General features: G+C 60.0%; 1 protein-coding gene across 1 annotated transcript; it reads right to left on the bottom strand.

Annotated features, from left to right (window-relative positions):
* Positions 1 to 1,705: 1,705 nt before the first annotated feature.
* Positions 1,706 to 16,415, bottom strand: ZNF653 (zinc finger protein 653; the record flags this gene model as incomplete). The annotated part of the gene is made up of 9 exons (XM_082652510.1): positions 1,706 to 2,124; positions 2,396 to 2,495; positions 3,375 to 3,489; positions 4,623 to 4,734; positions 4,839 to 5,016; positions 5,156 to 5,761; positions 10,752 to 10,967; positions 12,784 to 12,827; positions 16,117 to 16,415. 9 exons carry the CDS (start codon positions 16,413 to 16,415, stop codon positions 1,947 to 1,949), a joined length of 1,848 nt encoding a protein of 615 aa, XP_082508636.1. The 3' UTR covers positions 1,706 to 1,946.
* Between the last annotated feature and the right edge of the window lie 161 nt (positions 16,416 to 16,576).

Genomic DNA, 16,576 nt, shown 5'->3' with positions numbered 1-16,576 from the left:
GGACCTGGCCTTTCTGTCAGGCGATAGGGGGTGGCGCAGTCTCTTGTGGTGTGCGGGCGCGAGTGCACGTTTTTGTCAGGGCGGCCACCAGGCGCGAGGAGGTGTTCTCACTAGAACACTAGGGGAGCCTTTGAGTGAGGCTTCAGCACCACAGACAGCGGTCCGACGGCCCTGTCCAGGGCGCTGCGGGCTGCGTAGCCCGGGTCCCCGCACCCGAGAGTCGCTATCCAAACTCTATCCTCGTCCGTGCACGCCCTTTTAAGCTCCAGACTGTCCGAGAGTGCCATCAAACCCAGCGAGGAGAGCCTAATTTGACCAATCAGGGATGGCCCCCGAGACGACCAATTGAGGGAAGATGCCTTCGAGATTGAGCCAATGGGAGCGCGAGCAGCAGACAGCGCTGCCACGACGATGGAAAGGGAAGGCCAATCATAATGGCCCGCGCAATCTGGGCGGTGGCGATGCGGATCCCCGGTTGGCCCTTCTTGGATTTGCCAGGGCGACCTGGCTGCCGACCCCGGGGACCCCGAGCGATGGCTTGTTCCCCATCCCGTGTTCATCCTCGCTCCTGTCGGATCGGAAACTGTGCTTGTGCCGGGAAGGAAGCTACTCCTGGGCGCGCAGACCAGGCTGCAGTTCCCATGGAAACTGCTGGCTCCCGGTTGTGCGGGGATAGCGAAAGGGGACTGAGCCTTGCGGGGAGGCTCGCGGGGGCGGCCCCAGTAGCCGGACTCGCTCATCCTCTCCAACTCATCCGTCCCCAGCTGGGGTAGCTCCCAGTCCGAAAAATAAAATGAGGCCTAGCTGCTGCCCCGCCCCCACAAGCTGGTGAGGGGCCGGCGGGGCCATTCTGCGCGTGGCGCCATAGAGCTTCCCCGGGCACGTGCCCTGGCTCGCGGCTGCGGTCCCCGGAGTCACGTGGCTGCGGCCACCAGGGCCCACGAGGTTTGCGCGCCATCTGGCGGCCGCGTGGCCTGGAATCGCTCCCCGTCCCTCTCCCAGAAGGCCCGCATAAGGAGGAGGAGGAGGCGGCCTCAGCATCATCCTCCGGGAAATGGGGCCAGTGCAGTCGCCCCGCCGCTGCCAAATCCCCTCCTCCGGCTTTCTTCTTGTTCCAGGAACACGCCGAGCCCGTTCCACCTCGGGGCTTTGGCACTGGCTGTTCCTTCGACCTGGGATTTGCCTCCCCCGTCTTTCTTCAGGGATGGAACCTCTTTGTCATTCTGGTCTATGCTCAAAGGCCTCCCCAGAGAGGCCCTCCCTGACCACCAACCTGAACAGCACTCCCAGGAACTAGCGTATCACTCTATTTTCTGCACGGCGCTTGTCACAGCTGTAGATGTTTTACTGAGGGGTTTACTGGACATCTCCCCAACTGCTCCCTGAGCTCTCTGAGAACCAGGAATGAGTGTTCTATGAGGGATTAGGAGAGGGAGTCAGGATCCTGAGACCTGGGACATGTTCAGTAGCCTCCAGGGCCCCCAACCTTCCACACCTGACCCTGTCAAAGGAGGGGGTGTTTAGGGTTGCCAGGCCCAGGTAGCCGAGGCAGAGCGGAGGTTGACAGGAAAGGGCAGGAGCGCTGTCTGGTCTGTAGGGGCATCTGCCCCTGCCCCCGTCTTGCTCGGGAAGGAACCAGGTTGGAGACAGAGAGGGGCCCACCTTCCCCCAATCATCCAGGCCTAGGGGAAGAGCAGCTCCTTTCTCGCTCTTTAATCTCGTTCTGCTCTCTTGACACAGTCCCAGCAGTGCAGCCCCAGGTGCCAGCTCCAAAACTCGGGCGGGGTCGGGGGGACCTGCCCTGAGGGCCCAGCCCTGGAGCGGGGCAGAGGCGCCTCCTTCTGGCCCGAGGTCCTGGCGGCTGGCCGCGGCTGTCCCGGCCCCGGCAGACTCGGGCATGGTGTCCGATGGGATGAATAAATAGGGGCGTTTAGTGGTTGGGTGGATCAGGCGGGCTTGTGGTCCGGGTGGCTTTTGAGCGTGTGGAACTTGACGCTGTCCAGCTTCTCGAAGCGCTTCCCGCAGCGCTCGCACGTGAAGTTGTACTGCACCTCGGCCGTGTGTTTCTTCATGTGCCAGTTGAGCGACGCACGCTGTCGGCACTGGTAGCCACAGATCTCGCACCTGCAGGGGAGCACGCGGGAGGCACGGGGGGGGCGGGGTCAGAGAGGGCGGGGCAAAAGGGAGCAGCACCGGGGAGGGGCCGCCTCGGGGGCGGGACACAACCACTAAGGCTGGGCAGACCACTGGAAGGGGCGGGGCACCATCTGGGGTAGGAGCACTCTGAAAACCCCACAGATGCAACACTGGGGACGTCGCCCGCCCTTGGGAGCTGCCCTGTGAGAGTCCAGGCCCGGATGCCCTCCCAGCCCCTCGCGGGAAGCCCGTCACTCACTGCAGAGGCGTCTCGCCTGTGTGCGTGCGCCGGTGCACCTCCAGGTGGTTTTTCCTCTTAAAGGACTTGCCGCAGGTTTCACAGGTGAATTCACGGACACCTGGGGGAGACGCGGGGCTGAGCAGGCCGCCGTCGAGAGAGGGGTTTGTGGGGTCACTGCGGCATTGCCGAGACCCAGTAGTGCGCAAGGCCTCTGGGCGCAGGCAGACGAAAGCCCACATCCTCTGGGCGCGAATACCGACTATAATAGCTAAGGCAGCTAGAACAAAGGACAGCTACGGCCCCGCATGAGGCTCGCAGGCTGCCCAGGAACGCGACTGGGCAGAGCAGGAATGCGTACTCGGATTCCTGAGGTACACAGGGTGCAAACTGCCAAGTTAAAGTGGGGCTCAATTTGACTCTAATGTTTCACATATTGGGGCGATCTCACATAAAAATCCAAAGTTCCAGCCTCTTGAAAAACCTGAAGCCGTGCCCTCCTGCTGGGTATAGGCACCAGTGCTCCCCGTGAGGCCCGCACCCCAGTGTCCTGGGTTAAGGAGGCGCCTGGAGCAGACGGAACAGAAATCCTGGCCCAAGTTCACTTCCCCACCCTGCCCACCTGGGGTGGTTCACTGTCCCCCCTCAGTCCTGGAACTGAGTCCCACGTGAGAATTGCTCATGGAAGTGGGGAGGCCAAGGGCCAAGTTGGGGAAGAGATAGCCAACCCCTGCCCAGCTCCACATGCCTTAGAATAGCAGATGTCCCTGTGACCCGTGTAGTGACAGCTTACTGACTACTTGGGAGGTGCCCAGCGGGCCCTAAGTCAAGCACTTTACTTCCACCGTCTCACACCAGCCCTTGTGGTGGACACAGAGGAGGCTTAGAGAGGGGCAGTCCGTGTCTGGGTTTCAGCCTGCCTGCCCCAGCCCCGGCCCCAGCTCCCAGGCCCAGGCCCCCGTGCCTTTGGCTCAAGCTGCCAGCCCCTCCCCGGCCTGACCTGAGTGGATGATCATGTGCCGCCGAAGGTGGTTGGATAAATAGAACTTCTTGCCGCAGCCGGGGTGAGGGCACACCTTGGTCTTCCCTTTCCGATGCACAAGGTTGACGTGGTTCTGGGGGCAAGAGGGGCAGGAGTGGGGCTGCGGGTGCCATGGGCCCGCCTCTGGAGCTCTCCAGGGTGGGGACAGATGAGGGCCAGCTAGGGCTGGCCTCCCTGGAAGGGGAAGAGGAAGAGGGGTGCCCTTGCCCTTGAGCAGGGACTCCCAGATCCGAGCCGGGGGCCAGGGGCACAACTGGGATCAAAGAGCAGCTTACTGAGCACCTACTCCAGCCAGACTCTGGGCTGGGGCATCAGTCAGCCTTGTCAGAACCATGGGAAGGGGATCAGCCATGAGCCCAGTTTGTGGATGGGGAAACTAAGGCTCTGGAGGCTTAGTGGTTTGGCCCGTGTCTCACAGGTGGGCAGTGGCAGGGCTAGGACCGGAGTCCAGGGCTGTCAGCCCCACAGCGGCACTTTGCATAGTGCTAAGCTGCCCCTAGCGCCTGGAGCAGGCAGCCCCCGAGTCATTCATTCTTTTGTTCTTTCATTCTTTAACTCACTAGCACAACTGCTCCAGCGCCCAGCACCAGGCCTGGCACCCGGTAGGTGCTCAACACGTGCTTAATGAAAACATGACTTGGCAAATCCAAAGTTCTCCTGGTGCCACATCCTGCGCCAGGAGTGGGCATGTGACGGGATCCTGTCTCTGCTCTCAGGGCACCCTGTCCAGACCTCAGAGGGCAAACAGCAGGTATGTCCTGGTAGTGCAGTGACCCGGGGCTGGGGGGACTAGGGTGGGCTTCCTGGCGGAGGGCCGTCCTCAGTTGAGCTTGGAGAGGAAGCATCGTGAGCTGACAGGGTGGCCTGGGCAAAGGCAGGAAGAGTTCAGGCGGCTGGAAGAGGGGTAGTCTGTGGGGAGCCACCAGGACCAGGCAGGCCCCTGGGGTGTGCAGAGAGAGGCTGTGGCTGGTTGAGGAGGCAGGATGGCTGGGGCTGGAGAGCAGGAGGGGAGGGCACAGAGGTGACGGCTGCCTCTCTGTGGCTGAGGCTGAGATCAGCTGGGGCTGGGTGGGTGCACGGCAGGCAGGCCAGTGGCACCTGGAGGGGCCGGGTGGGGCCCTCCACGAGCTGCACTGCCCAGACCCAGCGCGCAGGCAGCCCGACACAGAAGCAGTCCCACCCAGCCCACTTGGATGGCGGCCTCACCTGGAAGCTGCTGAGGGCCACGTAGACCTGGCTGCAGCCCTCGTAAGGGCAGTGGAACATCTCAAGCAGGCCATCGGCGTCCATCACCCGCGATCGCTTGCTTCGCCGCCTCCTGGAGGGGAAGGGCCCATGGCGTCGGGGCTCTGACACCAGGAGGGCTGAGGGCCCGAGGGCCGCTCCTCGTCCCTCCTCTCCCCCGCCTGCCCCAGCACCCACTTCTCGGGCTCCTTGGGGATCTCATAGATGATGGCTGACATGTCGCTGCCGTCCAGCTCCTCCCCGTCCGCCTCTGCCTCGGGCTCTGCGCTCTCAGGCACCGTCGCAGCCAGCTCTGCCAGTTCTGGGGCCACCGGCTCCTCCTTTTCCTTCTTGAGCACGTGCAGGTCCTCCTTCTCTACGGGGGTGGACACAGGGTGAGTGTCCGTGGGGCCTAAGGCTGCTGAGGAGCTTCCTCTGGGGCCATTACTCGCCCTCCCCTTCCCAGGTCCCATCATGGCCCCCCCAACCTCCCAGACTGGCACGGCCCCCCAGACCTTTCTTGGTCTCAATGCCTGTCATGGCGTCAGGTTCCACGGTGCTGGGCTGGCTGCCCTCTGGCTCTGTCTGGGTGTAGGCGGCCACACCCTCCATCATTGCGCAGGGCACCTCATCACCCAGGCCCCCTCCGGGGGCACCGTTGCCTGCTGCCACGTTGAGGTGGATGCCCTCGGCTGTGAGGGCATCGTAGCCAGGGCCGGCAATGATGATCACCTGTGAACCGGGCACCATGCCTGGCATGGGACAGCTGGCCACCACCTCACCCAGTGCCTCCTGGGGCATGTTCTCAAAGAGGGTGCTAGGGCCCGGGCCCACTTGCACGGGCACCGGCACGCACACCACTGTCTCCAGGGCTTCGGGCCCGCTGCTGGCCGGGTTGGGGCACAGTGGGGTGCCCTGCTCAGCCAGGCTCTCCACGTGGTGGACATCGAAGGGGATGTGCATGCCCTCCTGTGTGATGAGCCCGCTGCTGCCCGCTGGGCTGGTGGGGGTAACTGCCGCCATCGCCACTGTCGCCTTGGCCTGCTGGCCCTCAGGGGGCTCCTCGGAGCCGGAGCTGGAGCTGGACGAGTCAGAGCTGCCGGCCACCAGGCCATTGCCCACTGTGGTGACAGAGGAGAGGGGACAGTTACGACAGTGGCGGCAGCAGCTGGTATTGCTTGAAGGCTCCCCGGGGGCTGAGCACTGTGACTCCCCTAGCCCCATAAGAGCGGTCAGCTCGGTCCACATCCTCCACAGCCGGCCCTACTCCTTGAGATGCTCTCCTGACTCAGCCTCCAGACCCACACTCAGGTTCCTGGCTCCTCCCTGGTGGCCCCTGCTCAGCCTCTTCTGTTCTTATGGGCCTGGGAGGCTCTCACTGGGGCCTCTCCTCAGCGCTCCACTCATCCCAGGGTATCCACCAGGCTCATACCACCCTCATCCTTGACACCAGCTGGGTGTCCAACAATTCGATTCAGTTCTGACACTATCTGTCTGGAGACAGCGTCAGACCCTGAGGGTTAAAGAGCTCAGTCCCACAAGGCTGCCCCCACTTCAGATCTCAGTCACAAGTCCCGGGTCGCCCATACTTCCGGCTATAAAGCAGAGGTTCCCACAGCGCCCTCCTCAGCTTTGGTAATTTGCTAGAACAACGCACAGAACTCAAGAAAGTGCTCTACTTCTGATCACAGTTTTATTATAAAGGATACAACTCAGCAATGGCCTGATGAACAGATATACAAGGGAAGGTAATCGGTAGGGGGGCGGGGGGAGGTTGGGGGTTGCCACGGAGCTGCCATGCTCTCTACAGACACGTAAATCTCCCAGCGCCTCAACGTGTCCACCGACCTGGAAGCTCTCGGATCACTGTTTAAGAGTTTTTATAGGGACTTCCCTGGCGGTCCAGTGGTTAAGACTCCATGCTCCCAAAACAGGGGGCACGGGTTCGATCCCTGGTCGGGGAACTAAGATCCTGCATGCCACACGGCGTGGCCAAAAAAATAAAAATAAAAAATAAATAAAAGAGTTTTTATAACCCAGTTTCTAGCCCCCATCTGCTCCTGGGGGTTGGGGGTGGGGCTGAGAGCTGCCACCCTCTAACCCTGGGTTTGGCCTTTCTGGGGACCAGCCCCCATCGTAAAGCTATCTAGGGGCCCCTCCCTGAGTCATTTCATTAGACTCAGGTGTGTTCCCAAGGGGCCTCTTGCGAAAGGGGCTCATTACAAACACTGTTTACAAACTGAAGGTCTGTGGCAACCCTGCCTCGGGCAAGTCTATTGGCGCCATTCTTCCAACAGCATTTGATCACTCTGGGTCACGTTTTGGTAACCGTTGAAACTTTTTCATTATTATTATATTTGTTATGGTGACCTGTGATCAATGATCTTTGATGTTACTATTGCAAAAGGATTGCCACTCACTGAAGGCTCAGATGATGGTGGAATTTTTTTAGCAATAAAGTATTTTTAAAAATTTTATTATCTATCATCTATCTATCTATCTATCTATCTATCTATCTATCATTGGCCGAGCAGCATACTCAGCAGGCAGGATCTTAGTTCCCTGACCAGGGATTGAACCCGTGCCCCCTGCAGTGGGAATGCAGAGTCCTAACCACTGGACAGCCAGGGAAGTCCCCAGCAACAAAGTATTTTTAAATTAAGGAATGTACCTTTTTTTTCCCCACAATGCTATTGCACACTTAATAGACCACAGTATAGTGTAAACATAACTTTTATATGCACTGGGAAACCAAAAAGTTCGTGAGACTCCTTTTATTTCGATATTCACTTTATTGTGGTGGTGTGGAATCAAACCTGCAATATCGCCTAGGTCTGCCTGCATCTATTTTTATTATACCGTCACCACCCATACCCCAGTGTCTCCAGTGGACAGTTCTCGCCTGGACCTCCCGCGGAGCTGCAGCCCATCACGCCCCACTGCTCCCTCTGAGGGGTCTTACAGGCATCTCAGACTCTAGGCTCCGAATCTTCCCTCAGAGAAAGGCTGCATGGCTCACAGACACCCCCGTCTCAGCGGGCGGCAGCTCTGCCCTTCCAGTTGCTCAGGCCAAAGTCCTGGGGCTCTCCTTGACTTCTCCCTTTCTCTCACACCCACTTCCAATCTGTCAGCAAAACCTGTTGGCGCTGCTTCCAAAATACATCCCCAGGCTGACGGCTTCTCCTACCTCCCCCGCACACCCTGGTCACGGCCCCGCCAGCCCTCTGCCAGGACCATGCAGTTCCTTCTTCTGGGTGCCCCCGCTCCCATCCTTGCCCACCCCCAAGTCTGTCCTCCCCTCACTGGCCAGGGGGAGCCTGTGAACACCTGCTCAGGTCACGTCCCTCTTTGACTGAGAATCTGCTCATCACTTCCTGTGGAAGAGATAGGCCAGCTGCTCACCAAACCCGTCTCTTCCTCCTGACACCTGGTGGACTACATGTCCCAGCATCCTTTGCCATTAGGTGTGCAATACAGCTGAGTCTCACCGGAATGCAGGGGGAAGTGAGCTGTGTTGGGTCACAGGAGCTGGGGTGCGTCTATCTCGGCAGCTGGTCTTACCTCAGTTAACGCCCTTCCCAACTCACTTGGCATAGCAGCCAAAGCCCTCACCATGGCCACACAGCCTGAACATGTGCCCCTGTCACCTCCTCTCCAGCCCCACTGACCTCCCTTCTGTGCCCAGGGACACTAGGCAGGTTTCTGCCTCAGGGCCTCTGCACTCGCCACTCTCTCTGCCTGAACCCTCTTTTCTCAGACACCTGCGTGGGCTCCCTCCTTCACCTCCATCAGACCCTTCCTCAAATGGTATTTTTTCAGGGAGGCCTCTGACCACTTGGTCTCAAATAGCACCCTTTTCTCTCCTTTATTTTCCCCCCAATACTTACCGCCTTCCACTGCACTCTAGATTTTACTTGTTTATCTTGTTTACTGTCTGCTTCCCCTTTATACCGTAAACTCCACAAGGATGGGGGTCCCTGTGCACAGGCCCCAGTGCCCAGGTACACAGTGCTGCTTGGTACACATTGAGTGCACGTTTATAAAAATGAATGAACCCATGACCAAGGCTGTGATGAAGGCCAAGAGGGCTGGCATCTTACCCAGGTGTTTGGTGCTAATGTCTGCAAGCAGGGAGAAACTGGGGACAGGAAAAATGAATGCCTGCACCTTAAGTTACACACACTCGTGACACAGTTTGGGTGTGCTGTCTGGGTACTACGTGTTCTACACTCCCAGAAGGTCACATGGAGAGTGCAGGCTGACTGCCGGAGCGGGATCCTGGTGCCCACTCCTCCAGCTGTGTGAAGGGGGGGTGCCTTATAACCTCTCTGGGCCTGGGGATAACTTGGTACCTACTCAGGGGCTGTTTGGGGTATTTAATGAGTAAATAGGACAGCAGAACTTACAGTAAGCACCCTATCAGTGTTTCCCATTATCGTTATTATCCTAACACCCCATCCCTGACTCAGCCCTGGGGCAGCAGCAGGGGCAGGGTAGGGGGATCGCCCCTCCTTCTAACACCCTGTAATCTGCAGGGTGGATTGAGCCCCGTGGCTCCGCTATGAAGGAGGGGCAGTTGCCTAGTGAGTTGGGGGCACGGCCAGGGCCTGTGCCTGGATCCCCAATTACAATGTCCGGCTGTTAAGCCGACGCTGGACTTCTTGCCAGTTGATAACGACATTAATGACAGAATTGGCAGGGCACCCACCGGCCTCCCACAGTCCTGGTGCGAGGTCTTCTTACTGAGTGCGAGGTGGCAGGGCCGCCCTCGGCAGAGAACTGATAAGGGTGCTGCGGAGGGACCAGGCTGGGACAGGGACACAGCCACTCCCTCACAGAAGATCTGGCTAATCGATTCCAGCATTCATTCCTGAGAGCCCAGATCCAGAGGGCACTGGTATCAGAGTTGGGTTGGGCTGTCAGGGGACTCCTCTGGGTGCCACCCCCATCCCAGCCAGACCCAGTGCCAGATGGGCCAGTCACATTACTCCCAGGGCCTCGGTTTCCTCGACTGCTAATGACAGGGCTGTCATTAGGCTGCGGAGGATTCAGGGTGGTTTGGGGCAGGGCCTGGAGTCGGGAGGACAAGACGGCTGAGGGGCTGGCTGCACACTGGGAGCCTGGCTGACACACAACGGGACAGCCGTTGGCTGGGGTGCCCACCTGGAACACCTCTCGCCCACGGCTTCCCCTCGGCCAGCTGGGATGCCACCTGCTCAGAGATGCCTGCCAGCGCGGGCTCAGCCCTGGTAACTGACCCCACCCTCAGCTCCGGCAGGGTGCCTGGCAGAGGGCCCCATGCTCCCCCTGATGCCAAGCCCCCGAGGCAGGCGGGCAGCCCCTCACCACCCATGGCATCTCCTCTGCTCCCCTACCAGGGCCAATTGGACCTTCATAAATGAGTCCCTCCCAGTCCTGAGAAGGACTCCAGCTCACATGTGTGTGTGACCAATGTGGGATGGCAGGGGAGGGGCTGGGCAGTGAGAGATGGGGAGGGTGGGGCCGTGGTGTGGAGGAGAGAGAAAGGGATGAAAATGGGAGTGAGAGAGTGAGATGGAGGAGAGACAGTGGGAAGAAGAGAGAAAACGAAAGGAGATGCGAGAGAGAGAGAGAGAGAGAGAGAGAGAGAGAGAGAGGATGAAACACAGAAAGGTGAAAGGGGAGGATCAGGAACAAGAGAAAGCTCAAGAGCAGAGAACGGGGTGTAGGGAGGAGAACAGGCTGGAGGGCGGGAAATAGGGTGAGGCTGCGAGAGACAGTGCAGAGCCTGAGAGAGAGCCGGAGGATGTAAAGGAGAACAAAGAGGCCAGGAGAGGCCCAGCACCTGCCTGTCCCTCCAGCCGCTGAGCCAGGTTCCTGGACCTCAGCCCTGCCTGCGACTGACCTCAGGCCCAGATGAGCAAACTGCGCCGCACCTTGGCTGTCCCTCCGCAAAATGGGGACCAGCTCTTGGGCTCTGCAAGGACTCAAAGACTGCAAGGCCATCCAGAGCCAGGGCCATGTCAGCTGCTGTGAGGTCCGCGACGCTGGCCTGAGGCTGGCAGGGCCCATGAGGGGCTGTAGAGCCCCAAACACTGGAGGCCACCGTGAGCCCTCCCCTCGCAGACCCACCTTTGTCACTCTCAGGGTCTGAGTCGCTGAGCGGCTTCAGGGGCGAGTGCAGGTCTTGGAAGTAGCGGTGCCCAGCCTCGCACTGCCACACAGCCGTGGTGTACAGGCCAAAGGTGGGGTCCAGCTCGGCGAGGTGTGGCTCGTAGGGGCAGCGGTGCTTGTGGTCCTCGTACCAGATCACCACGTTCTTCAGGCAGTTTACGTTGCGTCGCCGCCCTGCGCACGTGGGGCACGGGCCGGCATGAGGGGCACGGCTCACCCCTACCACCCTCTCTGGGCAGCACGGCCCCCAGAACCACATGGGTCTTATAGCTCTAGGGGTTGAGACACCCTCCTGAGTATTATCCAGGCCTGTCCCCAGTTTACAGATGAGGAAACTGAGGCTCAGAGATGTGAGACCTGCCCCGGAGACAACAGAGACTGGCAGGGAATGTCCTCATTGTTTGAGTCAAGTCATATACATAATAAAGCCTGGTGTATGGCAGGTGCTCACGCAACGACTGTCAGCTGTTAGTTACAGTTATAATCGTCCTCATCAACTCAGCGTCTCCCGCCTGCACCAGCTCAGTCCCTTGGCCCTAGTCTCCCAGCTCTCACCCTTGCCCCCGGCAGCTGACAGAGGGCGTCTCTGAACACTAGAGTCAGGGCCACATCCCTTCTCTACTCAAAATCCACCAGGGCAGACTTCCCTGGTGGTGCAGTGGTTAAGACTCTGCCTGCCAATGCGGGGGACACGGGTTCGAGCCCTGGTCCGGGAAGATCCCACGTGCCGTGGAACACGAGCCACAAATACTGAGCCTGTGCACCACAACTACTGAAGCCGTGCGCCTAGAGCCCGTTGCTCTGCAACAAGAGAAGACACTGCAATGAGAAGCCCGTGCACCGCAAGGAAGAGTAGCCCCCGCTCGCCGCAACTAGAGAAAGCCCGCACGCAGCAATGAAGACCCAATGCAGCCAAAAGAAAAAATCCACCAGGGCTCCCACCTCAATGGGGGTAAGAGCCAAAGTCCTCCCTGAGGTTCACCAGGCCCTGTGTGTTCTGCCCTGTCACCTCCTGCTGCTGCTGTCCTGGATCACTCCACTCGAGCCTCAGGGTCTCCTCCCTGTTCCTAAACTAGGCAAGTATGGCCCTGCCTCAGGACCTCTGCAAGGGCTGTGCCCTCTTCCTCTAGACACCTGCCTTGCCCCTCGCCCTTCACTCAGCTCTGAAGGTGTGCCCCTGACCTTCCGGGCTGGGAGATGACGGGGCCGGGGGGACCAAGGACACACCTCTCGGCCTGGGGGTCTCAGTCTTAGCTCGGCTTCTGCCTCTGAGCACCGTGATAAGTAGAGGGGCTCACTGCCATCAGACGGCCGTCCCTGGACCACCGGCCCTCACCCTGCTGGACATGGCCTGGGACCCACAGCCCAGGGCTCAGGGGCCGTGCTCAGGGGGTGGGAGTACGCACTCCAGCCTCTGCTCCGACTGCCCTCGCCCGGCTCCCCTTGAGCCTGGCACAGCACACGCCCTTTAGGCCTGGGCACAAGCTGCTCCCTCTGCTCTGCCTGGCTCTTCCCCGGCTGACTCCCACGCACCGGGCAGGAGAGCAGAGGAGCAAAGGGGACCCCTCGGGAGACATGTGGTCCTGGGTTTGCAGTTTGGCCCGGCCACTTTCTGGCTGTGCAGCCTGGGGCAGTGACTCAGCCTTTCTGTGTCAGATGGGGATGATGAGAGCACCCCCGGTGGGCACAGCACAGGTTCGGGGCCCCTCCAACCCTTCCTATCCCATCCCCACCCCCGACCCAGGCTGGGTCAGACCCCTCCTCTGGGCCCCCCCGTGCCTCTACTTCCCCACCACAGCCCTGCTCAGCCTGTCCCCTGTCTTTCCTATGAGACTGCGGGCTCTGGGAGGGCAGGGCTGGGTCTGTCCCGGACTGCACGGCTCCTGGCACACGCGGACCCTCCACAAGCGGTCCCTGAGGGAGGGAGGGAACCAACCACAAAGCAACTTACTCCCAACGCCACCTCCACCCTGGTTGCAGCGCCACTTACTTTTCTTCCGCTTTGGCTTTTTGGGGACTTGCTCCCAAGGCTTCCTGTAACAGAGAGAGGGGGCAGCGGGGAGTGAGCTTGGGGCCTGATGGATGATGACATGCCAATCCTGCTGGGGTAGAATGTGGGCTTCCGCTTCCCGGGCCAGGTCTACTTCCCCTGCCCCTTCACTTGGGCTCTCCTGCACCAACAGCAGACCTGGCAGGGGTCTACTGTCATCAACCACCTCACGGAGTGGGAAACTGAGGCCCTGAGGGTAAAGCCGCCTGCCCAGGATCCTGTGGCTGGGGAGTGGATTATCAAGGGAGAGCTTATTCGGGGAGCCTGACCTAATCAGGGGAGCCTTTAAAAGGGCCCTGCTGAAGTCAGAGACTGGGGGCTGAGAGCATGAGGGGGCCTGTGAGGGACCAGGACCTGAGAACGACCTTGTGGAGCTGAGAGCAGTCCCAGCTGATGGTCAACAAGACCGCAGGGACCCCAGCCGTATAGCCCGGAGGAAATGGATTCTGCCAATGCTCTGAACAAGTCTAGAAGCAGATCTTTCCCTGGGCGAGCTGCTAGGGTGACATTGTGGCGTGCTGATAACTTGATTTCAGCCTCCTGAGACCCTGACTTGAGGAGCCAGCTAAAATGTGCCAGATTCCTGACCTGCAGAAATGTGAGATGATAAATCTGTGGGGTTTTAAAGCCACTAAGTCTGTGGTCATTTGTTACCCAGTAGAACAGTCATGGAGTTGACTTTGGACTACCCCCTCCAAGGACCTGCAGATCCTGGTCCTGAGGCTGGCCCAGAGCCCTGGGGAGATGGTTGGGCCCTAACTGCCTGCTCTATGAGGGTCCTGACCCTGCAGCCAGCTCAGGCCCAAAGGCCACGCCATCATGTCCGCCTACCTCTAGGGCCTTCCCCGCTCTGCCTGGGTCCCAATACCCTGACTGTGTGTCCCAGTGAGCCATGGCCTTGGGGAGCCCAGGGCAGGGCCAGACCCTAAGGCCAGGGGCCCCCATGGCCTCCCACACCAGGATGGCCACCAGATCTGCCAAGCAGGTTCCTGACCCTACATGGCACATTCAGCTGTGACCCAGCACAGGCTCCAGGCAGGTGCTTTGGAGCCATCTCTCCTGGACCTGCTAGGGCCTCCCTTTGCCTTCCTGCCACCATGCTTCAGGACCTGCCCACCTGACTCAGACTGCTTCCCTGCTCTTCCTCTTCTAAACCACAGCAGCAGGCTCTGTGACCCTGGGTGAGTAACCCTGCCTCCCTGTGCCTCCGTTTCCCCCTGTGTAGTGTGGGCTCAAAACAGTACCTTCCTCATGGGGTTGGCGTGGGGTCACGCATTGTAAAGAGCCTGGTAATTAAGAATCACTCAGCAAATGGTAACGATGACCATTATGATTCTCAGTATTATCACAGAGCCAGGCACTGGAACACGGGTCTCCTCGCTGTGGTTGGGGCCACGCTCTTGCCACCAACGTCCTGACAACCAGTCCAGGGTCTCTCCTCAGCTCCACCGCCCACCCTAAGTGACTCTTGTCCAGCCTGATAGCAATCCTCAGCCCCAACACCCCATGTCTAGCCCAGGACAGCTCCTTGGGGCTCCTGCCCAGGCTCTGCCCTCTGCCCAGGAATCCATGTCCCCTTGTACCATCCCGGGAGCCTCCCAAGGCTCCACCTCCCCTCCAAGGGGCCAGGCTGGCTGCCTAGATCCTCACCCAAACCCAAATCCAAACACCCATGACCACCTCCACCCATTCATAGCCTCGCCACGGCTGGGGTGCGGGGAATGCCACATCGTGGTGGAGACAGACTTGGCGTCAGTCAGATCCAAGTTCAAGTCTTATCTCTGCTACTGACTGGCTATGTGACCTCAAGCAGGATTGGTCCCCTCTGGGCCTCAGTTTTCCCATCTGTGAAGTGGGGGTAACCACAGTGCCTCCCACACAGAACTGCCATGCAGTTTGAAGGAATAAATATCCCTTAGTGTATTTTCCTGACTACTCATGTGCCCCGGGGTCAGGTTTTGCCACACACTGCCTGGGTTGTCTCAGTGCCCCTGCCCCGGTCCTGCACAGCTCCCACACACCTCCAGCTCAGCCAGACAAGCTTCTGTAAATACCACTTTCAGCTTCGGAACCTCCAGGGGCTCCCTCTGGTCAGTGGTTCTCAACTACAGCTGTACATCAAGTCTCCCTGGAAGCTCTTCAGAAAAAAATACAGGGTCTGCAACTCCACCCAGACTAACTGAATCAGAAACTCCAATAGCTGGGACTCTGGCTTGAAGTTTTATAAGCTCCCAGCATTTCCTGCCCTGCTCTTGGGCATATAAACCAGCCTGCCACCCTGGGGAGGGGGTGGGTACAATTCAACAGGTTCTGGTTGATTCTTGGCCCTCAGAATCTCCCCTGAGAGAAACATGTGAATGTATACAAGTGAAAACCAGGGCAGAACAAGGGTTTTGTTGCAGCACTGTTTGTGACAGGAAACAAACATCATCATGACAGCTAATATCCGGACTGCTCACTATGTGCCTGGCACCGTTTGAGGCCCTCTGCTGTATTTTAACTCATTTAATCATCACATCAACCTATAAGGCAAGAAGAGAAATATTCCTTCCATTACTGCTCATTCTCGAGATTCAGATTATGCAAAGGCCTCTGCCCTCCACCTGAGCAGCTAACTCGGGGTTTCCTCTTCACCTGAGTCTCCCTGGGCAGAGGTGTTCCCCAAGAGCCAAGAGATTTAGGGGAGTGAGATCTGGATTGTGAGGGGTGCTCTGGGAGTGTGGGGCCTCCCCAGTGGCCCCATTCCAGTGTGGGAATGGGGCCACACGCAGTCCCAGGTGGGTCACCGGAACCTCATGAGGGGTAGGGCTGGGTGGCCCGGGGTGTCCAGTCACAGCCCCAGGCTACATTGTGGGAGTTTTAGGGAATGAGGCATGTGACATGCCGGGGACCAGCAGGGACCTCGGGCCCCTCAGGGCTCAGGAGGCGGGGCCGCCCTTCCAGGGACTGGGCCGTTAGAATGCTTGGAGGTGGGGCCCGTACCAGGATTGGGCAGCCAGAGCTCTAGGGGGCAGGGCCAAGCGCCCAGGAGGCGGGTCGAGAGGCTGGGCGTATCCTAGGATTGGGCAGTCGGAGCGAAGGAAGGCGGGGCCGCGAGCCAGGCGCGTCCCAGGACCAGCAGTCAGAGACCCAGGCCGGCAGTCGGGGCGCTGGGCGGGGTTCACAGGTGCCAGGGGCGGGGCCCTGAGGGCGGAGGGGGCGGGACCAGGCTCAGCGGGGGATGGGGGCGTCTCCTCCCTCGCTCCCTCCCTCCGTTGGGCCGGGCCCCCTCACCCGTGGCGGCTGCTACGTTGGCCGCGCTCCAGCGAGATGAGGTAGGCGGCGAGCTTGGCGTCGCTCCAGCCGCTGCGGCGCCGCAGGTCCACCCAGGGCCCGTGCGCCTCGCCCAGGTACACGCGCCGCACGTCGTACTTCTTCCGGGACTCGAGCCGCCGCCGGGCCCGGTCCGACTCCGTGAGCCGCGGGCGGCCCCGCGCCTTGCGGCCCGCCGCGCCCTCCTCGGCGGCCACCTCCCCGCCCGCGCCCGCCTCAGCCTCCGCCTCCGCCTCGGGCTCCGGCGCCCGCTCCGCCATCCCCCCCTCCCTGGTTACTAGCCTCCCCCGTTGTTAGGAGCCCGGCCGGAAGTGGCGCGCATGGTCCGCGCCGACGAGAAATTTCTCATGGACTCTCACTGGCTCGCGGCGCCAAAAGAAGATCGAGAATGGAAGCTGCGCATGCGCGCAATAAGCGCCAG

This window comes from Grampus griseus (genome assembly GCF_964374135.1).
Source record: "Grampus griseus genome assembly, chromosome: 3".
In the NCBI taxonomy this organism is placed as follows: Eukaryota; Metazoa; Chordata; class Mammalia; order Artiodactyla; family Delphinidae; genus Grampus; species Grampus griseus.
Note: the sequence above shows the minus strand (reverse complement) of the source record. Positions and strands in the feature narration are given on the sequence as shown.